This window comes from Bidens hawaiensis, unplaced genomic scaffold (assembly GCF_021521415.1).
Source record: "Bidens hawaiensis isolate Kalapana, Puna unplaced genomic scaffold, B.hawaiensis_p1.1 tig00008086_1, whole genome shotgun sequence".
Taxonomy (NCBI): Eukaryota; Viridiplantae; Streptophyta; class Magnoliopsida; order Asterales; family Asteraceae; genus Bidens; species Bidens hawaiensis.
Genome location: NW_027491572.1, coordinates 88,787 through 115,270, shown reverse-complemented (window position 1 = coordinate 115,270; position 26,484 = coordinate 88,787). Strand labels below are relative to the sequence as shown.

The window sequence follows — 26,484 nt, the reverse complement described above, 5'->3', positions numbered from 1 at the left end:
TTGGGCCTCAGTCCACAATACCTTCCGCCCATCCCTTGAGTCCGTCTTGCAAATGCAATTATAAACATCTATTGTTTTTTATTTTTTATTAAACATCTATAACCAAATTGAATTGAACTTTTTAATATGGTGTTATGGTAGGAAGCATGGGATTTTCAATAAAGACTCAAGCTTAATTCTTACTTTCAATATTTTGTGAGGGACATGGGTGGTTAAATGAAGGAAGACTGAGATCTTTGTGATCTACAGTTCGATCCTGATGGCGTCCGAGTTTTATCACCAGTGGGCTTTCGAGCAGGTGGGTTTTCCCTGGAACTGGAGATAACTTGGATGAGTTTAATAGCTCCGTATGGCAGAGTTAGATCAGCCGACAGTGTCCTTTTGAAATTGGGTCACCCCGTACAGAGTATCCATGCATTCAATGTTTGTTGACCGTTAAAAAAAACATGAATTAATAAAAATATAATAATAATTTTTTTTTGAATGACCAACAAACATAGAATGTCAAGGTACTTCGTATGGGGTGACCCAATGGCTAAAGGCTACCGCCAGCTGGCCCAACCCAGCCGTACGGAGCCCTTAAGCGCCTCCAAGTTATCTTCAGTTCCGGGGAAAAACCCAGCCGCCCAAAGGCCCATTGGTGGTAAAGCCGGATGCTCTCAGGATCGAACTGGAAATCACAAAGATCCCAAGTCTTCCTTTATTGAGCCACCCATGTCTCTTCCAAAATGTTGTAAGTGAGAATTGAACTTGGGTATTCATAATCATAATATTAAGGGAAAAGTGAATATGGGGCTGTTAAGCACCTGACCTTAGATGCGAAACCATCAAAACTATGTAATTTTGAATAAAAACCAATTGAATCTTAATTTTATACCTATTTTTATGTCCAACAAAATTGTTGTGATACATACACAAGGTTTTAATCTTCGATCCTCATGTAGTTATAATTCTGTTGATACGAAAGTTTAGTGCACCGAATCTATTCTTCATAAATAAATCAAAGGATAGCCATTAACATTTTAATTAGTTTGATATCAATTCTTTGATTATAATATTGTGTCGAATTCTTCATGAAATTACATGTGGACAACAGTACACACCATTAGTTTTATATCAAGTGTTTCATTACTTTAATGTACCAAACCAAAATCACATGTGGTAGTAAACAATTGAAATTAACAAGGTAATGTGAAGAACGATGTTGTAAACCTGACAATTGATTGCAGGTTTTTTTTTTTTGTGACAAGAAAATTTCTATAAACACAGCCCAAAAAAAAGGCAAAACCACCCACAAACACCAATTACAAGAAAATTGATTGCAGGTTTGGACATGAATTTTAATCAAATCAGAGATGAATTTGTAACCAGGGAAATTGAAGACCAATTGTGATTGCAATTGAATAATATGAATTGTGAGGCATGACCAAAGAACCGGTAAATTAGGGATTTATCAAGTTATCCTAAATTAGTGGATATGGAACGAGAATACAAAGATTAAAGTGATTTTTTAATAAATTTGTATTTAAAACTACGTAGTTTTGATGGTTTCGCATCTAATTCCCCTAATAATAATAATAATAATAATAATAATAATAATAATAATAATAATTTCCGTATATCTCACCGTTCGGGGATTTGATTTGGTGGATCAGGTGTACGATCTCCAATATCCAGCGTGTATCTTCTTGGGTTGTGACCCCACCACCGCCATCGTATCTTTAATCCTTATTATTATTTTTTTATATTCCTCCATTAATTTTTAATTATTCTAGAATTAACAACTTTGATGTTGCAATTGTCCTATTAGGCCATAGCAATACATTGGTCCGCAATTTTTTTGTTTTTTGTTTTTATTTTTAGTTCGATTATTATAATGAACGTAAAAGAAACTGACAAAACGTCATGTTTTGTTTAGTTCTGGTAGCATAACAAATCTAACGGAAACCGACCAAATTCACGCAGAGTCTCCGTCTCAACGCCCGTGATCGACAACGCTCGGGTTTTACCAAAGCGCAAGTTTACCCCCCCCCCCCCAAATTGGTCGTTGGTCCACCTCAATTTTTATAATTTTTTTTTTCGTTTTAAACTCCGGTAGCATTTCACATGTAATCAAAACCGACTAAATTCATGTCGAGTTACAACCTCAATACCCCGAACCGGCAACAGTTGGGAACCGTGCGGGTTTGCCGACCAAATAAACATCGTTTTAAATATTTTGTTTTTTTATACGTTAATTTGACGAATTGATTTTTTGGGTTTTAACGCTCAAACTTTACCAATGGTGTGTATACCGTAATGAACATAGCGGATACTGACCAAATTCACATCGACCCACCGTAGTAACGCTCGGGTTTTACCGACGCCCGGATTTCAACGCTGGCGATTTGTCAGCTGCCCTGACGCATTGCGTCCGGTAAAAAAAACTAGTTAAAGCAAAAAGAATAAACTTATATAGCTTCTTTATTGATATATTGCTTTTACGAATAAACAAGACAGTCCTTGGAATCCACTGTCACTCAAATTAAAAACGACCACCTTTTCAAATGTCTGCTTGTTGTAGGAAGTACTTCGAACAACTATAATTTTAGGTAAATCTTTGTTTGGAATAATTTAGTTTATTTGTTTTTTACGTATCTTTTTCATGAGGTTTAAAAGTTAAAAGTATGCACGCTATGTATTTGTACACTGATGTCAAGGAATGTCATTTCACAAAATATAATGACCATCAGCTTCAAAACAAATAACATACACAAACAAAAAGGTGCCAATTACAAAAAAGAATGGTGAAGGAGTAGCATAGGAAAAACAGGAACATTAGCTTTGTATGTTTTCATAAAATTCTGTTATGGATCATGTTCTTCTAGCAAATGTTGTCAAATCAGTCTATAACAGATCAATTTGGGTCTGCCTCCACTCCCGCATCCATAGTGAGGGTTCCACTGCTTTAACCGGCGTCATGGTCGGCTTCCTCTTCACATGCTCAAACCATCTCAAACTCACGTCCTAAACTTATCGGATACACTAGCCAGTCTTAATTGTTCCCTAAAAACCGAATTTCTTATCCGGTCTAGCATTATGTGCCCACACATCCAACTTAAATCCTCATCTCTACTTCTATCTTGCAAGTTGCACGCGTGTATTTTCTTAACGACCCAATAGTTAGTCCCATATAACATAGCAAGAGTAACTGCAACCCTATAAATTTTCCTTTTATTATAGTAGGGAACATCCTATCGCATAATTATATCATGGCCGCTCTCCACCTGCACCAGACAACCTGGATACGGTGGACTACATTATTACCATCTTCCCATCACTTTGTACCAACAATCCCAAATACTTTGCCTACAAAAGCACCAACACCCAATGGTGATCTGAGCATCCTCGTCATTGCATACACCATTAAAATCACAATAAAGGTATTCTGTCTTAGACTTCATTTATGCATGAAATTACAATAGTCTCGAACAAGCGTCTACTATTTACACTTTGGTATCGAATAATTAAGTTATTCTAAAATAACATCGATGACACTAAAATCACTAACAATAAATAGATTTTCAACCAATTTGTCTTTTAAATCCTCGTTCTTAACATGAAAACTAAACGTATCGATATATAATTTTGTATGTTCTAGTAAATACGTAGCGATTTGTTAGTGAGTGTGGACAATACAAGATGAGAGACAAATTAGTTAGAAATCCAACTCGTTACTAACGTAACATGTACAGATATATACAAATTGGTTAAAGTTTTAAAATTTTGGATCAAAGCCTGAAAGGTGTTTAGGTAATTAATTTACAAGCTTTCCAGTTTCCCCTTCATAATTCTGCATTAGTTCATTTTGCAAGATACTGATTCCAGTTTGAATAGAATGATGATGGCATTGGCAGGGAGGTTCCAGGTTTGAAGATTTTGGTGGGTCAGATGAAGAAGATCTGATTTAAATAATAATAATAATAATAATAATAATAATAATAATAATAATAATAATAATGAGTCTGAAAACTGTGTCATATCCCCTGTCACTTTATTTACACACAACAAAATCTCGTAAATGATTCTCTCTAAATCCAAATCACTATTCTTTTTATCACCTTAATGTGATTCTCTCTTTGGTTTATTCTATACACTTGGCCCACAAAAACTGAAAGGGTATTTAAAATTTTTGACTTTGACTTTGGTCTCATTGTTTTTCATCATCTCACTAAAGATCATGCAGTAACAAGTCATACAGTAACGTTACACTGTTAACTACACTTTTTTTTGTCAAGCTTCATTTTGCTTTTGCACTCGAGGGTCAACCGTGCGGCCCTTGAATACCTTTGCGTTTAACTGCAAAGCAAATTTTATTAAAGAAACATTCCAGATTTCCAACTAAGCAAGAAGCTTAGGAGGAAAATCATTGATTTCTTAGTTGTTTATAATTATTTAAATTTTCGATGTTAAGCTCCCTCACAACTCATCCATCATGCCTTCCTCCTCCTTTAAAACATTAAAAAAAAATCTTCTAAAAACACATCATATTCCCATGTACTATTTCTTTAGCGTAATCCCTTTTTTTTTTTAAATGTTACAGTAACTTTTTATATATAAAAACTATAACTCATCATCCATCAAATTAATAAGGTGGTGGTGGGTCAAGTAGATGGTGCGTGAGTGGCACTTTGGCATAATGGGCGGGGGTGTAGGTTTTCTGACCGATTCAAATGCTTCATTTTAATTAACCAAACACACTTAAAAGTACTGACTGATTCATATGTAGTTTATTAATGAAATTGTTGAGAAACTACACCAGAAACTCCTTTGAGATGTGAATGCTCTTAGAGTAACTCCAATTTAAGAAAAATATGTTTTTGTTTTAACGTGTGGGTAAAACATCCATATGAATGGATGGAAACATTTGCATGTGGATGGTGAAAAGTCTTCAACCAAATTATTAGCTTATGTCCCCCAAATAGTGAATGTAAAGTGTGTATATATATCTTGTATTTGTAACAATAAGATACACACACAATCAAAAAAGAGTTACTGAATATATATGTATATCTCTTATGTTCTTGTTTTTTGTCATCTTCAACTCTTCAAGTTTAAGGAATAATTGCTAATCTTGTTATAATTAGTAGTAATATTATAATACGTTATCAGCACGAATCGCTTGTGGCTTAATCAAGAAGATCAACCAAGTAAGAAGACGTCAATCATAAACAAAGTAAGCATATCATTAATAATGATTAAAAAAGATAACTATAATGATAAAACAAAACAAATATAAAAGACATCTTATTCATGTACTAATAACTCTCTAACCTTTACTTACTATCTCTGTAACTTTTATTATGCACACTAAATTTTATTCATGTACTAATGATTCTTTATGTACCTTAAACAAATTCATTATTCTGCATACTAATTTTACATCTTATTTAATAGATTATTAGTTATATCTCATTTATTCTATTACTTACAAAATAATATATGTATATATATGTATGTATGTATGTGTATAACCGTTGATGAAACGGTCATATAGCCGTTATAAAACGGTTATAAATTTTTCATTACAAATAACCAATTATCAATCTCAATTTTTTCACAAATACAAAACTATTCTTCTTAGGAATACTCAAGATAATATTTTTGAAAGATGCTTCACCCAGTTTTGATGTTAGCCACCATAATGATGATAATCTTATTGTTCTTAATTTGTAATCTCCTACCTAAGAAGTTTGATTTTTTTCTTTTTCCTTTATCTACTTATTGCCCTACCTTTGTATCTTCTTTCAATTTTAATAAGTATGTAATCCTAATATATATCTAATTTGTGTTTAGTAATAAAATGACGAATATTGCAAAGCTTGAATTTTTGGCTCTCGAAAGTTCTAGAGATAATTATATGCCATGGACAGCAAATATCAAAAGACACCTCAAATCAAATGGGTGTGCTAGAAGCAATTAATGAAAACAACACATTGGATGACCACAATAGAGCAAAAGCCGATGTCTTTATTCATAAACACATTGATAACTTCAGTTGGAGTATTTTAATCATGATAATCCAAGTGTTTTATGGAAAGAATTAAAAAGCAGATTTGATCATCAAAGGGATTCATTACTCCCTGCTGCTAGAGACGAATGGAACAGTCTAAGTTTCCAAGATTTTAAAAAAGTGAATGATTACACATCTGCTCTATTAAATATATGTTCAAGGCTTGAATATTGTGGACAAATTATGTCCGAGGCAGATAAGTTAGAAAAAACTTACTCTACTTTTCATGCATCAAACATAATTTTGCAACAACAATTACAGTTGCATAATTTTCAAACATACTCTGATCTGAATACAAATCTCATCATAGCAGAGCAAAATAATGAGCTATTAATGAAAAACCATCAAGCTCGTCCCACAGGATCATTAGCCATACCAGAAGCAAATATTGCTTATAATAATGATCATAAGAATTCTGGACGTAAATGGGAACAAGGCCATGGGCGAGGCCGGGGGCGTGGCCGAAACTATTTCAATAAAACCCATTTAGTGGTCGCAACCACTCATTTAAATGGAATAATAACCGTGGACGTGGACACGGTCGCGGTCGTGGCCAAAAAGCTAATAATTACCACGCTAACCAGCAAAACAAGTTTAAAAATGATGCTGGTACATCCCAGAATGATGGAGGCTCATGTTTCAGATTTGGAAGTACTAATCATTGGGCAAAGACTTGTCGAACACCTTCACATCTATGTGAATTATATCAAACATCTCTGAGAGGAAAGGAAAAGGAAGTGAATCATATCGACAAAATTGATGATGCTGATATTGAATTGAATATCTCAGATTTTATCAATGAATTTGAACCCTGAAAGTGATATTGTAAAATTGTAACATTTCGGGTTTTTTTTTATCGTATTCGACTATTTCGTTTTATCATTGTATGAACCTCTTTCGGATCCTAATATTTAATAAAAACCTATGAGTTATCTAATTTCTATATATTCACATCAAGCCCTTCATGTTTAGTCATTGTTTAAATTCTAATTGTATCTTAAAATGTTCATAAAATGGCCAAAATACAAACATTAGAGACTAAAGTTGTCAACGGCTGAAACTTGACCCACCTGGACGCCGGACCGCCATGCGGTGGTGGTCCAGAAGCTAGCCACAAAGCGCTATGGTGTTGCTGCACAGTCAGTTCACGCAGAATCTGAGTTCGTTTTTCGTTTATTAGCTCGTTTTGGCATAAAATCGGTTATTTTCGGCATGAATCGCAAGAATTAAGGGCCAAGACAACTTTATATAACTGAATTACGTGTTATACCTCGTTTCTTATTCACCAAGATCAGATCTTTATGATATATTGTGTGATTCTTTCCTTTAAACGTAGATTATTGCTTAAACGGGCCAAAACATCCATAATTGGTTCGGTTTAGCTTTTCTTATATAAACTAATCATAAAACCCTGTCACAAAACTTTACACCAACCCTAATCATCATCGTCCAGCCGTCATACCTGCTGCTCATCTCAATTCTCTTCGGTTTTTGGTGTTTTGTTGAAGAACCGTTCATTTAAACGGTTGACATTGCAAGACTAAGGACCTTTGACTTGTTATATCTCGTTGTTTGTTCACATTCCCGGTAAGTTGTAAACGGAGTTTTCATTCATAAACATTCTCTGGTCGATAACCTTCAATCAATTTATGAGATTGAAGGGTATTGACTGGTCAATTGCTTTAAAACCCGATAAAAGGGCAAAATAGTCAATCTGTTTGACTTCTCGTTTTCTCATGCTTCTGGTTGGATTCAACGTTCGGTCCAGAAGACTTTTCTTCTCGTAATTAAATTTTAATAGTTCTGACCAAAACCCGACTCCCGACTCGAAGTTCAGATTCTGGTCAGACTCGACTCGTTAAACATTAAAACCGGCATAACTCGAGTTATACACATCCGTTTGGATTGATTCCAACGGCGTTAGGTTCTTTTTTACTTATACTTTCATACTACTAAGTTTCAGGTTTTGTTGGATATTCTCGTTTGACGCGTTAATCGGAAGACCTCTTATTTATTCTTGATATTTTATTAACTCGCTTAATCTTTAATGTGAGTTTTGTCATTCCCCCATTTTCACCTATTTTCAAACGTTTTGGGGGCGTATATATACTTAAAGTATTTCGTATTAGATATATCTTGATCATTAGCAAACGTTGTATTGTGTGTGAATTGCTAGACTTAATTGCTATTTGACTACTTGTTTAATTTGCGCATTCGGAGAGGTCCACCATGTTCTCATTATAGTATGATCATACGACCGTTTTGTTGTAACCGGCGCCCGATTCGCTTGGCAATGGTTCGCTTGACACTTATTTGCTCATTGGTTTCGTTATTTTACCACTTTACTTACGTTTTGCTACTTTTTATATATTTACATGTGACATTTATCAATTTCGGGTTATTTTATATTTGTATTCTTAATGTAAACCTGACCCGTTTTGTATCCCGAACCTTTCGATATTATTAAAATGATGAATTGTATGTTAAATATTTGTTTTATAGTTGTTGGGTAAAAAAAAATACCCTTTTCGGTTCTTAAAATTCTCCGAAAACGCTCAAAACAAACTCGAGGGACTAAAACTACCAAAATGGAGACTTGAAGGACCCATTTGTAGTTTGTGCTTCTTGGGTCTATAACCAACCCATTTTCATGAAACACCCTTTATGAAAGACCCATTCAACTTACCCTATATATACACATCCATCTTCTTCATTTGTGCTTGCTCATTTCTTCATTTCTCTCTCAAATTCTTGAATTCTAAAGTTGTTCTTCATAAGATAATCTTTCATTTTAACTAACTTCTCAATACTTAAAGCTTAATGTTACAACATATATATAATATACACTCCTTGTTTACCTTTGATCTTTCATTTCTCCGGTCTCGGCCGGTTGAAATGTCAGGCTAGTAAGGCAAGGTTACATGGAGGACTTTGTAGTCCTTGTTTATATATTTAACAAATCTAACCATATAACTTGTTATACTTGCTTAACTTTTACATATTTTAGTTTATTGTTCATATTTGTCAAGTTCCATGGTACTGGGTATGCGGTGACTAAACTCTGTTTCATCCCGAGTTGAGAACCGAACCAAAAACCGAACTTTTGTTTAAAAGCATTATTGTTAACTTTTTAAATGTAAAACTTGAGTATTATTATTTATAAGTTATTTTACAAGTTCCATGGTAATTGGGTATGTGGTAACCATCCTCGGTCTTATTCCGAATCAAGGACCGAACCAAAAACCGAACTTTTGTTTAAAAGCTTTATTGTTAACTTTTTGAATGTAAAACTTGAGTATTATTATTTATAAGTTATTTTACAAGTTCCATGGTAATTGGGTATGTGGTAACCATCCTCGGTCTTATTCCAAGTCAAGGACCGAACCAAAAACCGAACTAAACCGAGTTCACTCGCTTAAGACACACAAGTGTGTTTTTAGCCACCAAAACTCATATTTTTCTTCAAGATTATATTTTAAATCAATTTTAGTTAGTTTCTAAACATACTTGGCATGTCGGTAACCAACTTGATCTTATAACAAGTTCGAACAGATAAGGTCGTATACTCGCTTAACGAACGTTAAGGTTCTTCACAATAGAACTACATACTTGGTTAAGTCTATTTTGATTTTATTGAGTTATCTCATAACATTTATTATCTTGGGAAGTTAACTGTGAGCTTGGTCAATTATCAAGTCTCGAACCGACAAACCCGAACACTCGTTTAAACCTCGTTTTGGGTATTCTTATAACCAAGGGTTTTGCAATATCGCATTTTAACCTACATTATTACTTAACATAGGTTGAGTAAAAAAAGAAAAAAACTAATGAATAGAATACCGAGACCCGGTTTCGAGTAAACTTATTTTACAAAACTCGTTTCTTTAATTTCTCAAATATTTACATTTTAAATCCTAAACTTTATTTATTTACTTTATTTGTCATGTATTTTATTTTAAACCCTTCCAAGACTACCTACTAACACAAGACCTGTTTAATATAGGTCTTGCTCGTTAAACCGATCTCTCCGATTATTCACGACACTATCTTTCAAGTTACTTGTTAATGTGAGTACTTTTTCATCCCCCGTTTTCCATCTTTCATTTTGGGGGTGGCATTGTATACTTATTCAAATTCAAATGATTTATACTTGAGTCTTAAACCACAACACGTATTGTATATGTTTACTTAAATAAATGCTCGATTTGGTGTTATATGCTTTACATGATTGTGTGCAAATTCTTGACTGCTAAGGCGGGTAGCCTCATCAAAGTATGATCATACGTTAATTCCGAGTATATATGGTATCCCCATATAGAAAGGTGTCGTCAATGTATTCTTATTGACGATTTCATTATTGTCGTCAATGTATTCTTATTGACGGTTTTATTATCTAAATTGTTGCTATTATTTATTGTTTTCATATACTAGTTGTGGATTTCATACTATATACTTATTGTCCAAAACTATGAAAATTGCTTACCAACCTTCGTGTTGACAAACTCTATTTTATGCAATGTTACAGGTTTGATGTTAGCTTGATTGGATTACTTGAAGAAACTTATTATCTTGGCTTTAGGATATTAGAAAATAAAAGAACAAGTTATTTGTTTATCTATCTATTTGGCATTTTGTATGTACAATTGTTGTGTTATTTATGATGATATGGATTTAAATGAGTTGTTTATATTTTGTAACTTTATAGTGTCATTATGCAATGAGCAATCATGTCGCGCCTCGACGTTTCCACCTTCATTGGTCGGGGTGTGACATTACATATCATTGCAAAACTAATGACTTGCTCACTCAACATTATTGTTGACAAACCTATTGTATTTTCTATGTATATGCAAGTTATCATTTAAACTTAAGACTTGGAGTTTTGGATTGATAGATGAGACCATAGGCCTTATCAAGAACTATTTTGTTTAAGTTTAAATTATGGATTATTTCTTTTATTGTTATGGATTCTTGTTTGATTGAATTTCTATATTTGGATATTTTGGTTATTTGAAATAAAATCAATTATTAGATATTGTCACCATATTTTTGCATGATAGTTACCTCGAGCTATGAGCAATCATGCTCACGCCCCGGCATTTCCGCCTTAGGTTGGGGTGTGACAGATTGGTATCAGAGCCGATGGTTTAAGATAGGTGGTTAGAAATTGTCCTAGTCATATGTTAGGAACCCCATACGTGCCTATCTGAACTATTTAACTGCTCCCTAATTGTTTATAGCTTATTTAGGTAATTATTCATGATATTTTTTATGTTAGGTAGTTATTTATTTCATATTTTAGGATATCTTTTACTTTTGGTAAATATTTATTAAATCTTTTATATTAGTAAGTAGTTAATTATATCTTTTATTTTAGTAAATATTGCACACACCAAATATGAGGCCTTGCCTTACTTTCAAAGATATTTTCCAAATTTTTAAAAATCTTTAAAAATTTATAAAAATCCTTAAAAATCTTTAAAAAAAAACCTTAGTAGATTTACTTTCTATTTTTGGGAAATTCCTTAAGAATTCACTAGATTTGTTTTTACTCCCTCTCCTTTGGGCAAGGGAGTATGACATGTTCGGTAGTAACTGTAAGGGGTACGATAACTGTGAGTCGGGCCTTGACAAAACGGTTCCGAGAGCCCAAGGTAAGACGCTATTCCTTACTTGGAGGATAACATGACCACAGTATTCGAGCCCCTAGGCCAAAGCTGGACAATATGTCATACCACCGGACCTTAAGTGAATCAAACGTGACCAATCAACGGTCTCATTCCTTTAATAAAAACCGAATTCATGGTGGTTCGTGGCTAAATTCGGAATCTTTCCAAAATTGTGTTTTAATTATTTTAAATGTTAGTTGGGTGAAAAATCCATGAAAATCCATGGGCACACCAACTATTCATTTCACAACCCGTTTTGATCCGTTATTTGGTCGGAAATACACCATGGTGGTTCACGAGATATCCCGACTACTTTCTTTTTGTTCGTTTATTCGATATTTGGTGGGGTCAGTTAAAATGCCATGTAACGCTTATGGGCCGACCCACTCCATTGAATTGATAATTCGTTAATTAGTTGGGTCAGTTAAAATGCCATGTAACGCTCATGGGCCGACCAACTCAAATTGTTTGTTAATCGCTATTTAATTGGGCCAATAAAATGCCATGGAACGCTCATGGGAAGCCCAATTCTCAATATATAAGTCTCGTTATGTAATTGGGGTCATTTAAACTACCATGGAATGCTCATGGGAGACCCAATACACGAAGCTTGGTTTTACAATTTAGTTGGGCCATTCAAATTGCCATGAAAAGCTCAGGGGAGGCCAACTTACTTGGTTTAATTCGTTATTTATTTTAAGTTTTGAGCTGCCATGGGAAGCCCATGGAAAGCCCAACCCAATAACATTTTTACATTTAAACTTGAAATAAACATTTTATCTAATTAACTATCCCAAAAGTTAATCACATTATTTTAAATCGCGACTTGCCGTCAAGTCATGACAAATCACTAGCACGTATTAGTCGCATTTCTTCATTGTCTTGCATTGACTCGTTTACACAACTTACCCGATTCTCATAAAATTTCACGTTTGGTCTCCGCAGAATGTCTTCTCAACTTCGTCGCCATAGCAACCGCTGTCCATCGGCTGCTCATGATCGCCGTTTGGCTGCTCGCATCACGAAAGAGTTCGCTGCCGCCTTGCCCGAGCTTGTGGCTCAACTCCAAAATATTAACTCGAATGGGTCCAGTTCTTCGAATGCACCCACCAACAACTATCACTACAAGAACTTCACGAGTGCCAGACCTCCTCTTTACCTGGGCGAGGAGAATGCTACTAAACTCCTCCGCTGGTTTGAGAGGATGGAAAACATCTTCATCCATAGTGAGTGTCCGAACGACAAAAGGACTCGTTTTGCCACAAGTGTTTTCGAGAAACGTGCCCTTACTTGGTGGACCACATTCAAGGACCTCCAAGGTGTTGATGAAGCATTAGCCATGCCTTGGGAGGAGCTTAAGGAAGCTATGAAAAGACAGTTTTGTCCCGAACATGAACTGCAAAGGCTTGAGACAGAGTTTTGGGAGTTAAAGCAAATTGGTGGCGATAACTCTACCTACTCGAGCCGATTCAAGGAACTAAGTCGGGTGGTACCTCATCTCGTAACCTCGTTGTCCCGCGGTATCCGCAAGTATATCCGTGGACTACCTACTATTTTCCGTGACGCGGTTGTCAGCCGAGACCCTCTCACGATTGAGGGAGCCATAACCCTTGCTGCTTCCTTGACTGATGATCACGTTTAAGATGGTACACTTTCCCAAAAGGACTCTAAGCCTGCTGCTGAAAAGAGTAAAGCCGACTCCTCTACTGATGCCAAAGCCGATCCTAAGCCTGCCCAAAACAACAACTCCAACCGTTACCACAAGAACAACAAAAACAATGGCCAAAATCGCAAGACTCATCACCAAAACTATGTTGTGAACCAGCCCAACAACCAAGCCCCTAACCAAAATGCATCCAACAAGAAGCCGTATAATGGACCGCACCCTCTGTGCTCAATCTATAACCGTCATCATCCCGCATCAACCACTTACCGCCTTTGCACCTCGTGCAACCGTTATGGGCATCTTGCTAACACTTGTCGTGCACCTCCAAATGCACGAGCCGCGCCTCAACAACCCGCACTGTCTGCTCCTCGAGTTGCTAATAACCCTCAAGCTCAAGCCGGTGTTCCTAATACCCGTGCTTGCTACCATTGTGGATATCCTAGTCATTTCCGCAATATGTGCCCATTGCTAGCCCGTGCCAATCAAGCCCATGTGATGCCCCCACCGTATTATGCTCATCAAGCCCAAGTTGTTCCCGCACCGTACTACACTAGCCAAGCCTACCAAGTCCAAACTTACCAACCCCCGATCCATTAAAGCTTTGCACCTCACACCTATGCTCCTCAAGTTCCACAACTTATGGCTCCGCCGACTACTACTGCTCAAGTCCCTGCTATTCAAGCCCCTCCGACTAATCAAGCTGCACCAACTCCTCAAGGTTCGAATGGTCGTGCCTTCATGATGAATGCGAATCAAGCCCAAAGCTCAAGTAATGTGGTGAATGGTATGTTCTCTATTAATAACCATTCTGCTTCCGTGTTATTCGATACTGGTGCCGATAAGAGCTTTATTTCGTTAGACTTTGCATACATTATTGATAAACCTTGGGATAGGTTGTCTAAGCCTTTTACCGTAGAAGTAGCTAATGGGAATTCGATTACTATCGATTTGGTTATTCGGGATTGTGTCATAGTTCTTAATAAGGTCATGTTCCGTATAGATCTTATTCCGATGCAAATGGGGAGTTTCGATGTCCTAGTTGGGATGGATTGGTTGACTTTAAATCACGTCGAGGTCATTTGTTTTGATAAGTACCTTCGTATACCTCTTCAAGATGGTCGTATTCTTAAAGTTTTCGGTAATACGCATGCTTCTAAGTTTAATCTCATGTCGTGCTTTCAAGCTCAACGTTATTTGCGTAAGAAGTACGTTGCCTTTTTGGCGCTTGTGGTGGAGAAAGAGAAGGAGAAGAGGAAGATTCAAGATATTCCCATTGTGCGCGATTTTCCCAATGTCTTTCCCGATGATGTTGTTAGACTTCCTCCTATTCGTCAAGTCGAGTTTCGTATTGATCTCGTACCTGGAGCTAATCCCGTTGCTAAGGCACCCTATCGTCTTGCACCGTCTGAAATGCAAGAGCTTTCGAGCCAATTGCAAGAACTCTCCGATAAGGGTTTTATACGCCCGAGTTCTTCTCCTTGGGGCGCACCTGTTTTATTTGTGAAGAAGAAGGATGGATCATTTCGCATGTGCATCGACTATCGTGAACTCAACAAGCTTACCGTCAAGAACCGTTACCCGCTCCCTCGTATTCGATGATCTTTTGATCAACTTCAAGGAGCCGCTTGCTTCTCAAAGATCGATCTCTGTTCGGGTTATCATCAACTTCGCGTTAATGAAGATGACATACCCAAGACTGCTTTCCGTACTTGATATGGGCATTACGAATTTTGTGTTATGCCTTTTGGGCTAACCAACGCACCCGCGGTTTTCATGGACCTCATGAACCGTGTGCGTAAACCATACTTGGACAAATTCTTAATTGTTTTCATCGATGACATTTTGATCTACTCAAAATCCGAAAACGATCACAAAGAGCACCTACATGTTATCCTTGACCTCCTACGAAAGGAACAATTGTATGCCAAGTTTTCAAAATGTGAGTTTTGGGTTAATGAAGTTCAATTTTTGGGCCATATCGTTAACGACAAAGGTATCCATGTCGATCCCGCAAATATTAAAGCCGTCAAGAATTGGAAGACACCGACAACTCCCACCGAAGTTCGTTCTTTTCTAGGTTTGGCGGGATATTATCATCGTTTCGTTCGTAACTTCTCGAAGATTGCATTGCCCCTTACCGCTCTTACACATAAAGGTAAACCTTACGAGTGGGGGTCAAAGCAAGAGGAAGCATTTCAAACTTTAAAGGACATGCTTTGCAATGCTCCTATTCTTGCCCTTCCCGAAGGTAGTGAAGATTTCATTGTATTCTGCGATGCTTCTAACCAAGGCCTAGGTTGTGTTCTCATGCAACGAGACAAGGTTATAGCATATGCTTCGAGACAACTCAAAGTTCACGAAAAGAATTATACGACGCATGATCTCGAGTGTGGTGCCGTCGTATTTGCCTTGAAGATTTGGAGACATTATCTCTATGGTACCAAATGCGTAGTATTTACCGATCATAAGAGTCTCCAACATATTTTTAATCAAAAGGAACTAAATATGAGGCAACGTCGTTGGGCCGAGTTGCTTAGTGACTATGATTGCGAGATTCGCTACCATCCCGGTAAAGTGAATGTCGTGGCCGACGCTCTTAGCCGCAAGAAACAAGTCAAATCCGTGTTGCTTACTTGTGTTCTCATTCAAAATGATCTCGAAGAGCGTGTTTTTTAACGCGCAACACGAATCCGTCACCGAAGGTAATATGTATGATGAGATGTCGTGTGGTGCGGAATCTCAATTGGAAACCAAGCCCAATGGTTTACTTTATTTTCTTAATCGTTTATGGATTCCCGATCGCGATGACCTTCGCACATTCATAATGGACGAGGCTCATAAGTCACGATATTTCGTACATCCCGGTGCTGATAAAATGTACGCTGATCTGCGTTTCATCTTTTAGTGGCCCGGAATGAAGAAAGATTAGGCCATCCAGGATCTACAATGATGAAAAGGATCATTGAAAATACACATGGGCATCCATTGAAAGATCAAAAGATCCACAATATAGATAAAATGCCTCAATGCACATCTTGTTCTCTTGGGAAATTAATTACAAGGCCTTCGCCATTAAAAGTTGATAAAGAGTCACCGATGTTTCTTGAAAGAATTCAAGGTGACATATGTGGACCAATTCATCCACCATGTGGACCATTTAGATACCTCATGGTCTTAATAGACGCATCCAGCAGATGGTCTTATGTCTCTTAATATCGACTCGTAATGTCGCTTTTGTAAAATTTCATGCTCAAATTATCAAATTACGTGCACATTTTCCTGATTATACCATTAAAAGAGTAAGGCTCGATAATGCGGGAGAATTTACATCGCATGCCTTCGATGATTATTGCATGTCTGTGGGTTTGTTGTTGAACACCCTGTTGCTCACGTACACATGCAAAATGGTTTAGCTGAGTCGTTTGTCAAACGCCTACAACTGATAGCTAGACCATTAATAATGAGGACAAAACTCCCTGTTTCTATTTGGGGTCACGCAATTCTGCATGCTGGATCATTAATTCGTGTGAGACCAAGTGCAAATCATAAATACTCTCCCATACAACTTGTTTCCGGCAATGAGCCAAACATTTCCAACCTTAGAATTTTTGGGTGTGCTGTATATGTTCCTATTGCACCACCACAACGCACAAAAATGGGTCCTCAAAGAAGGTTGGGAATATATGTTGGATATGAAACATCTTCCATCATAAGATATCTTGAACCTTTAACAGGCAATGTATTTACAGCACGTTTTGCTGATTGCCATTTTAACGAGGCAATATTCCTGGCATTAGGGGGAGAAATGAAAAGGCAAGAAAGTGATATATCATGGTGTGTACCATCATTGTTACACCTAGACCCAAGGTCAAAACAAAGTGAGACAGAGGTTCAAAAGATAATACATCTACAACAAATTGCAAATCAGTTACCTGATGCATTTACTGATACAAACAGGGTTACTAAATCTAATATACCGGCTGCTAATGCTCCAGCTTGAGTTGAGATTCCAAGTAAGCAAAACCATGATAATGCACCTCATGAATCCCAAAAACGCTTAAAACGTGGGAGGCCAATCGGTTCAAAGGATAAAAATCCTCGAAAAGAAAAAATTTTGGAAAAGATAAGGATACTGACCATAAAGAAAGAGAAAATGACAAAACCGTCCCTCAGGAAGAGGTAAATGATATAACCTTCCCTCAAGAAGAAATAAATGATTCCAACAAAGAGTTGTCAATCAACTATGTTCAAACACATGTAATGTGGGATCAAGATGAAATGGAAAATATTGATGATATATTTTCTTATTTCGTGGCAAGTAATATCATGGAAGAAAATGATGATCATGAACCAAAATCTGTAGATGATTGTCAAAGTCGACAGGATTGGAACAAATGGAAAGATGCCATGCAAGCTGAATTAAATTCACTAAACAATCGAAAGGTTTTTGGACCTATTGTCATGACACCAAAGTCAATAAAGCCTGTAGGATATAAATGGGTTTTTGTGTTAAAATGTAATGAGAAAAATGAAATTACAAGATATAAATCTAGACTTGTAGCTCAAGGTTTTTCTCAAAGTCCAGGAATTGACTATGAAGAAATATTCTCCTGTTATGGATGCTATTACGTTTAGATATTTAATCAGTTTGGCAGTTTCTAAAAATTTAGAAATGCGTCTTATGGATGTTGTTACAGCTTACTTATATGGATCACTTGATAGTGACATCTATATGAAAATTCCAGAAGGATTTGAAATGCCTAAAGCATTAAACTCAAAGCCCAGAGAAATGTGTTCAATCAAGTTACAAAGATCTTTATATGGGTTGAAACAATCTGGAAGGATGTGGTACAATCGTCGGAGTGATTATCTGATAAGCAAAGGCTATACAAATAATCTTATTTGTCCATGTGTTTTTATTAAGAAGACAACATCAGGATTTGTGATCATAGCCGTATATGTTGATGATCTAAATATAATTGGGACGCATAACGAAATCCTTGAAACGATTATTCATTTAAAGAAAGAATTTGAAATGAAAGACCTTGGAAAAACCAAATATTGCCTTGGTTTGCAGATTGAGCATATGAATAATGGAATACTTGTCCACCAGTCGAATTATACTGAAAAGCTCTTAAAACGTTTCAATATGGAGAAGTCAAATCCTTTAAGTACCCCAATAGTTGTTAGATCACTCAATGTCAACAATGATCCATTCCGTCCTTGTGAAGAAAATGAAGAGGTTCTTGGTCCAGAAGTACCATACCTCAGTGCAATTGGAGCGCTTATGTATCTTACTAACTATACGAGACCTGACATTTCTTTTGCATTTAATTTGTTGGCGAGATTCAGTTCATCCCTTACTAAAAGACATTGGAATGACATTAAACATATTTTCCGGTATCTAAAAGGAACTGTCGATTTAGGTTTATTTTATTCTAATGACTCAAAAGAAGGATTAGTTGGTTATGCAGATGCAGGTTATTTATCAGATCCCCATAAGGCAAAATCTCAAACTGGATACGTGTTTAAGAATGGAGGAACCGCAATTTCATGGCGCTCTCAGAAACAAACACTTGTTGCAACGTCCTCAAATCATGCTGAAGTCATTGCACTACATGAAAATTCTAGTGTTTGGTTAAGATCTATGACACAACTTATAGTAACCTCTTGTGGATTAGAGAAAGATGCAAATCCAACACCAATCTACGAAGACAATTCAGGCTGTGTCTCACAAATGAAAGAAGGGTATATCAAAACTAACAGAACAAAACATATACCTCCAAGATTCTTCTCATATACTCAAGACCTTATCAAAGATAAACAAGTTGAAATAAGATATGTCCAATCTAGCAACAATTCAGCCGATCTTTTCACAAAGGCACTCCCTACAGTAACTTTCAGGAAACATGTTCATGATATTGGCATGCGAAATATACGAACAATGTAACGACCTACAACTTGAGGGGAGCTATATACTGCACTCTTTTTCCCTTAGTTAAAGGTTTTTCCCACTGGGTTTTCTTTGGCAAGGTTTTAATGAGGCAGTGATTCAATATCCCGAAATTTGAAAATGTTTCATCCAAGGGGGAGTGTTATAACGTGTGGGTAAAACATCCATGTGAATGAATGGAAACATTTGCATGTGGATTGTGAAAGTCTTCAACCAAATTATTAGCTTATGTCCCCCAAATAGTGAATGTATAGTGTGTATATATATCTTGTATTTGTAGCAATAAGATACACACACAATCAAAAAAGAGTTACTGAATATATATGTATATCTCTTATGTTCTTGTTTTTTGTCATCTTCAACTCTTCAAGTTTAAGGAATAATTGCTAATCTTGTTATAATTTAGTAGTAATATTATAACAGTTTTCTCTTTAAAAAGCATTGTTTCATACTTCAAAAGGGTGTTGAGATACATAGCAAAAAAAAAGTGTATTTAAAAGTGTCCATTGCATGTTTGTTAGATCAAGTGTAATGGAGCATGGTTAGTTGGTTACTATTAAAAGTGTTGTTACATTACTTCCACTTAAGCAGTGAGACATCTATATCTATATATCTAATTCATTTTACTACATTTTTATTGGATGATCTTATTAATTTCCATAAATAAGAATGCATTCTTAGAATTTTCTCCTAATTTAATAAATGAAAAATAAAATTTAATATTCAAGATTGGATGACCTTTAAGCTCCTAATAAATTTGGCTAAGTTTTTTCTTTACAAAAAAGTATTTATGATATGCATAAAATATTCACCAAGTATAGAATCCTAGCCGTCCATCTGCAGACGTTTTTTAGCATATTAACCAAATAAATGTCTTTTTTTAGTGTGATGTTTTAAGTTGTAAATATATTTTCAAAAACCATTTAATAAAAATTTCACAACTTGGATGTTTTAATATAAATATGTATTACTAAATGCTTTTTTCAATATTATCGTATGCTTTAACTAGCAATTTATATCATATCTTAATCTTTTGTTACTCAATTTGTCTTTGCATGTTGCTTTGGTTTAGAAAACACAGGAATTGTATGGATGCAGTTTCAATTTAAACTAATGCAATAGCCTTTTCATTAATATTCATATCAGTATTATCTTATAATAATTAAATCAAAAGTATAAATTAATAAATTTTCATTTATGGTCATCTTTTTTCATTTTGACATACTTATGTAAAATAATCCATTTATTGAAAAACCAGTATCATTACATTTCTTCAAATAGTTAGATAGTATGTGTGTGTGTGTGTGTTTTCAATTGACGAATTTTCTATTTCCACCCGTGTAGCGCACGGGTCAATAACCTAGTTAACTAACTAATTAATTCATCAAACTTAGGGATGGCAGTCAAACCCGGACCCGACGGGAATACCCGAAACCTGACATAATTGGGACGGGTATTACCCGTCCCATTAGGGTTTGGGATTTATAAAATACACGGTTACCCGATAACGATGACCCATTTACCCGATTATATGCCCGATATACCCGGCATAATTTTATATATATATATTTGTTATACATATATAAATACATATGTTTAATACAGTTATATTAAAAATAATATTTTTGATTTTTTTGCTAACTGGTGTGCCGTTCAACTAATTGACTAAAAGATACAGTAACATTAAAAAAAGTATATTCTATTATATTATAGTGCATTAATTAACTAAAAATTATTTGACAATTCAGTTTCCTTAGTATATAAATTAACTAAAGAGAGGAAAGGAAAATTAACTTCACCGGCATGAGAACATTTCTCTAACGGGTACGTCCGAAACCCGCGGGTATACCCGAAACCCAATGGGTAATTACCCGATAAAAACCCGACGGATCTGGGACGGGTTTCTATAAGCGGTTCTGGGAATGCCTAGACTCGTCCCAGACCCGACCCATTGCCATCCCTAATCAAACTTGTATACCAGAGTTGCTTTAAATAACTAACATCCCAGTTATTATTTTTTATTTTTATATATAACAACTACAAAGAAAATGATTTGCTTGTTTGAGAAATGAGTTGGCCCACACCCCTCACCCTTAGCGAGTTAGCGGCGCTACATGATAAATCCCAAAGAAACAAATTCTTGTTTGGCACGCAAATTACGTCAAGTGTAATGGTTTAACACTTTAACATGTTAAAGTTGGGTCATGTAGCATGAAGTGACTCCCCCACCCTACCATTACACTTGGGGTGTGCTTGGGATTGCTTATTTAAATCCAAAATAACTTTTTATTAAAATGACTTATTAGCTTATGACTTTTTAAAAATAAGTTTTTAAAAACTGTTTGAATTAACTTATATGGTGAGGAAAGCCAAATGACTAAAAAGGACATCATTTTTTTTAAAAGAAATGCAATGGGTTTGAAAGGTTAAGAGGTGTAATGGGTATTACCAAGCTTATAAGCTAATAAGTCACAAGATTATAACTTATGAAAACTCCTTATTTTACCTTTGTTAATAAGTCAAAACCTAAAAAACTTATGTCAAACACCTTATAAAATTTAAAAGGACTTATAAAAACATTCATAAGTTATGAAGAGGATAAAAGAAGGAACGCCAAACACCCCTATTCCCCTAATGCATACTTTTGACTAGATTCATAAATTGGTTGTTAGGGTGTTAAAAGATTTGTGATTTAAATAACCATGTAACTTATTTTATTAAAAGTTTTAGCAATATCACCATTGCGTTAAAAGAAAATTATATGTAAAGATATTGAATGATTTAATCTTTTATCTTTTAAAGATTTAGATATTGAATGACTTAATCTTTTATCTTTTTATTTATCATGCCCTTGCATGTATTTGGCATATATCTTTTCAAATGCATGTACCTGTCTTTATACATAGAAATAGAGATTATATTTTCTTTGATCTCAATCAAAATAGAATAAAAGAATAAATATTTCTTCACAATCAGTATATGATTATGATCGTTTGAGAATCAATTTAAAAGAGACACATATCACCGAATAATTTCACTACCAAAAGATTATGATTTGTTCAAAATAATTCTTCCAAATTAAAATCCTAAACGAAAACTCTATTTTTTAATAAAAAAATTTATTGAGAAGATACATTTAAAGGGTTAAATGATATCCATGTAGTCTTCAAGTGATTTTGAATATTTAAAATCAATATACTATTTTGCATTTGTTATTCCATTGTTATTACTTATTACTCTAGTTCAAGTTACATATTCTTCTATATATCATCATATATTTTTATTTTGTTTAGAACGTCATCTTTCATTGAAATGACATAAGCCTAGCAAGATGCTAGACGCTTAAGTGCCCAACCCAACAAAACCACTAAAACAGGAAATTACACTAATTATTTTAAAACAAAAACTTAAAAGCTGACCTATTTTTAATACAAAGAAAGGTCCACCACTTGATCTTCCTATCCCTCCGAAAACAGAAGCCGTGTAAGACGTACTGACAAAAGTATTTTCGTATCTTGTCCTCCAAATACACAAACAAACATCATTAAATTTCCAAATACTATTAGAGTTAATGGCCATTTTCGTCCCTGTGGTTTGCTACTTTCGCCACTTCAGTCCAAAATTTTTAATTTTGTCAATTTAGTCCTCATAGTTTTAAATTTTAGCCAATTACGTCCCATCCGTCTAACGGCATCCAGCTATGCCATTAGTTTAAGGGTATTTTTGTCTTTCTCCTTTTAATTTTGAGTTAATGGTCATTTTAGTCCCTGTGGTTTGATATCTTTGCCAATTCAGTCCAAAGTTTGAAAATTTGTCAATTTAATGTTCAGTTAAATTCATTTTTTTTTATTTTTTATGTTTTTTGTTTATAACCCTAAAGAGCATAATTCAAGCCCAAAACCATCAAGCAACCTCAAATACTAGTATGCATTTACTCTGTTGACAACAGTAATCATACCCCCCCTTATATTTAGTTTCTAGACATTTCCTAAAATCTTCTCCATGGTGGAATTCAATGGTAAAGTGGTCAAGGTAATTCCCTGAAATCGAATTATACACAAAAAACTAAAAATTGTTTTGTTGATTAATGTATAATAGTTGATTACGACCCAGATTTTCGTTATGATATGTTAATCTCTAAACCCTAAATATTATGCATTCATCAAAGAAACGATTTTTAGTTTTTTCCGTACAATTCGGTTTCACGGAATTGCTTTGACCACTTTACCATTGAATTCCACCATGGGGGAGAGTTTAGGAACCGTCTAGAAACTAAATACGAGAGGAGGGGGTATGATTACTGCTGTCGACAGAGTAAATGCAGACTTGTTATGGGCTTGGATAATGCTCTCTAGGGTTATAGAAAAAAACTGACTTAAATTGACAAAATTTCAAACTTTGGACTGAATTGGCAAAAGTATCAAACCACAGGGACGAAAATGACCAATAACTCAAAATAAAAAGGAGAAAGACAAAAATACCCTTAAACTAACGGCATAGCTGGATGCCGTTAGACGGATAGGATGTAAATGGCTAATATTTAAAACTATGAGGACTAAATTGACAAAAATACAAATTTTGGACTGAAGTGGCGAAAGTAGCATACCACAGGAACGAAAATGGCCATTAACTCTACTATTATACTTTATTTCTTGTGGAAGAAAGTTGGTCGGTTGCGGTATGAAGCCAAGACGTGTGACTTGAAACACGAAAAGGGTAAAATGGTAAACTAAATAAAAAGAAGGCGGTGGGTCAGACCGAGACAATGACAAAATCGGCATGTGTGATTATATTATTATATAATATAATATAATATAATAATATAATATTATAATAATATAATATAATAATATTATATTATTATATTATATTATTATATTATATTATACCAAGCCAGATCTCATAAGATCCTTTCCTCCTTCCTGTCCCCTGGCCCCTATATATAATATATACACACAACAACACTGTACCTTTACACCAACATATTAAGCATTTCATTTCAAACAATAGCTTTCAGCTTTACCTTCAATTCAATTTCTCTAATGGAGGCAGCTAAAGAGTTACACGTTCTGGCCGTTGATGACAGCAACATCGATCGGAAACTGATCGAGAAGCTGCTCAAGGTCTCCTCCTTCAAAGGTAGCCTTTTTTTGTGGAGACGAATGATTTGTGGTTTTGGATTGAGTGTTGATTATTATTGTTGTTGTTGTTGCAGTTACGGTTGTGGATAGCGGAAGCAGAGCCTTGGAGTACCTAAGGTTAGATGATGACACGTGTTCTTCGCGATTTGATGTAAGTTCAAACTATATACATGTTTATTGATTAGATGGATGGATGTTTGAATGAGTTTAATGATGCAGGATTTGAAGGTGAACTTGATCATCACCGATTATTCCATGCCTGGGATGACTGGATACGAACTGTTAAAGAAAATTAAGGTTGCTTTCTTTTTACCCCTAATTTGCCTCATATCATAAGTTTCAAGCCCTAATTTTGTCAGTTTATCTGTTTTTATTACTAATTTTGTCTCAATTTATGCATTTCTAGCCCTAATTTTGCAAAGTTATGTGTTTTATCCCTAATTTTATGTCTATTTATGTGCTTTAAGCCCTAATTTTGTCTCAATTTAAGTGTTTTAAGCCCTAATTTTGTCTCCATTTATGTGTTTTTAGCCCTGATTTTGTCTTATTATGTGTGTTTTTAGCCCTAATATTGGGTCAATATATGTGTTTTTAGCCCTAAATACGTCTGTGTGCGTTTTTATCCCTAGTTTTGTCTTAATTCATGTAATTTTAGCCATAATTTTGTCGGTTCGTGTGTTTTTATCCTTTAGTTTTATGTCAATTTGTGTGTTTTCAGCCCAAATTTTGTCTCAATATGTGTTTTTAGCCTAATTTTGTCTTAATTTATGTGTTTTAATTTCAAATTTGCGACACGAACTTTATCATCATGGTTATCTAACACCAAAATGTTTATGATATGACAGAATTCTTCAACATTGAAGGAGATACCAGTGGTTATCATGTCATCTGAGAACATCCTAACACGCATTGACCGGTAAGATTGATATCTATGCATTTTATAATCACAAGACAAGTTCAAAACATAGAGAGATTGAATTGATTTTGTTTTTAATTTGGGAATGACAGATGTTTGGAAGAAGGAGCTGAAGATTATCTCCTGAAGCCAGTAAAGCTATCGGATGTTACACGCTTGAAAGATACAATTTTGAACACCAAAAATCGGTTGCCACGTTCATGTCATATGAATGCATCCATGTCTCCACCAGTTTCACCTGCACCCAAGCTTTGCTGATTGAATCTTGAAGATGAAAAACCTTTTTTACTAACACTAGCAAGGAAATGAGATAGTAGTTTTTTTTGCGGTCGAATATTGTATATGTTGAAGCATATTTATGCATAAGGAAACAATATGGGCTGTTGTATGTTTGTGTGATTGGCACACAACATGACCTTTTTTGTGTTGATGAATATAAGTTATGACCTAGTTTATGCCTCGTGATAATTTGTTGTTTGATTCGGTTAAATGTGTCCCCAAGAGCAACTTTTTTGTGTGGAAAGCGGGTGTGTTTGTTTAAACCACCATTTGTGATGTGTGGGGTGTTGCTTTGAAAGCCTCACCATATATATCTTTCTCGTTAATGAATGAGGTTTGGGCGCGAGTGAAAACCGTTGGGAAAAACTGACGTTCTAGTGGGGACTTGGTTACTAGTAGTCCGGAATTTATGGAGAAACTTCTCGGAACGGTAACTTAATAGAAAATTGGGGGCAAAGTTTCATCTCCTTCTCATTATGGTGCATTTGAAGGGATCAAAATAAGGGTATTTTACAACTATAAAGAGGTGGCGGACACGATTCTTGAAGATATTAAGGTGAACTCGTACATTTGGGTGAGGAACATGGTCGAATTTAACTATTTAACTTTGACCAATTGGCTTTGTTCAATGTTGGTTTTTTTAACTTTTTGTTCACTTGTTTGTGATTTATCCTTAATAGTTTTTATTACGTTGTCGTTAAATAGTTAAAAAGAACGTAGTTTATGCTTGGTTTAAGATTTTATTGAATGAGATTACATACCGTGAGAGTATTATTTATTACCACTTCATTTTTTTAACGTGTTTAGT

The 26,484-nt window shown here is 35.2% G+C and overlaps 2 protein-coding genes across 2 annotated transcripts; both read left to right on the top strand.

The window, feature by feature from the left end:
• The first annotated feature begins 14,026 nt into the window (after positions 1–14,026).
• On the top strand, positions 14,027–17,387 carry LOC143636902 (uncharacterized). The gene is made up of 2 exons (XM_077104384.1): positions 14,027–14,698; positions 17,316–17,387. The coding sequence occupies exons 1-2, from the start codon at positions 14,027–14,029 to the stop codon at positions 17,385–17,387; spliced, it is 744 nt and encodes a 247-aa protein (XP_076960499.1).
• A 6,995-nt stretch (positions 17,388–24,382) lies between these two features.
• Positions 24,383–25,858, top strand: LOC143636901 (two-component response regulator ARR6-like). Its single transcript, XM_077104383.1, has 5 exons — positions 24,383–24,479; positions 24,556–24,632; positions 24,701–24,778; positions 25,327–25,397; positions 25,490–25,858. The coding sequence occupies exons 1-5, from the start codon at positions 24,383–24,385 to the stop codon at positions 25,653–25,655; spliced, it is 489 nt and encodes a 162-aa protein (XP_076960498.1). The 3' UTR covers positions 25,656–25,858.
• Positions 25,859–26,484: the final 626 nt, after the last annotated feature.

Bases quoted from the DNA above. Each gene is read 5' to 3' on its own strand.
- LOC143636901 (XM_077104383.1), top strand. From the start codon at position 24,383: ATGGAGGCAGCTAAAGAGTTACACGTTCTGGCCGTTGATGACAGCAAC. The intron at 24,480-24,555 runs GTAGCCTTTTTT...TTGTTGTTGCAG, and splicing joins CAAGGTCTCCTCCTTCAAAG to TTACGGTTGTGGATAGCGGA. The intron at 25,398-25,489 runs GTAAGATTGATA...TGGGAATGACAG, and splicing joins ATCCTAACACGCATTGACCG to ATGTTTGGAAGAAGGAGCTG.
- LOC143636902 (XM_077104384.1), top strand. From the start codon at position 14,027: ATGGCTCCGCCGACTACTACTGCTCAAGTCCCTGCTATTCAAGCCCCT. The intron at 14,699-17,315 runs GTTAGACTTCCT...ATTGCAAATCAG, and splicing joins ATGTCTTTCCCGATGATGTT to TTACCTGATGCATTTACTGA.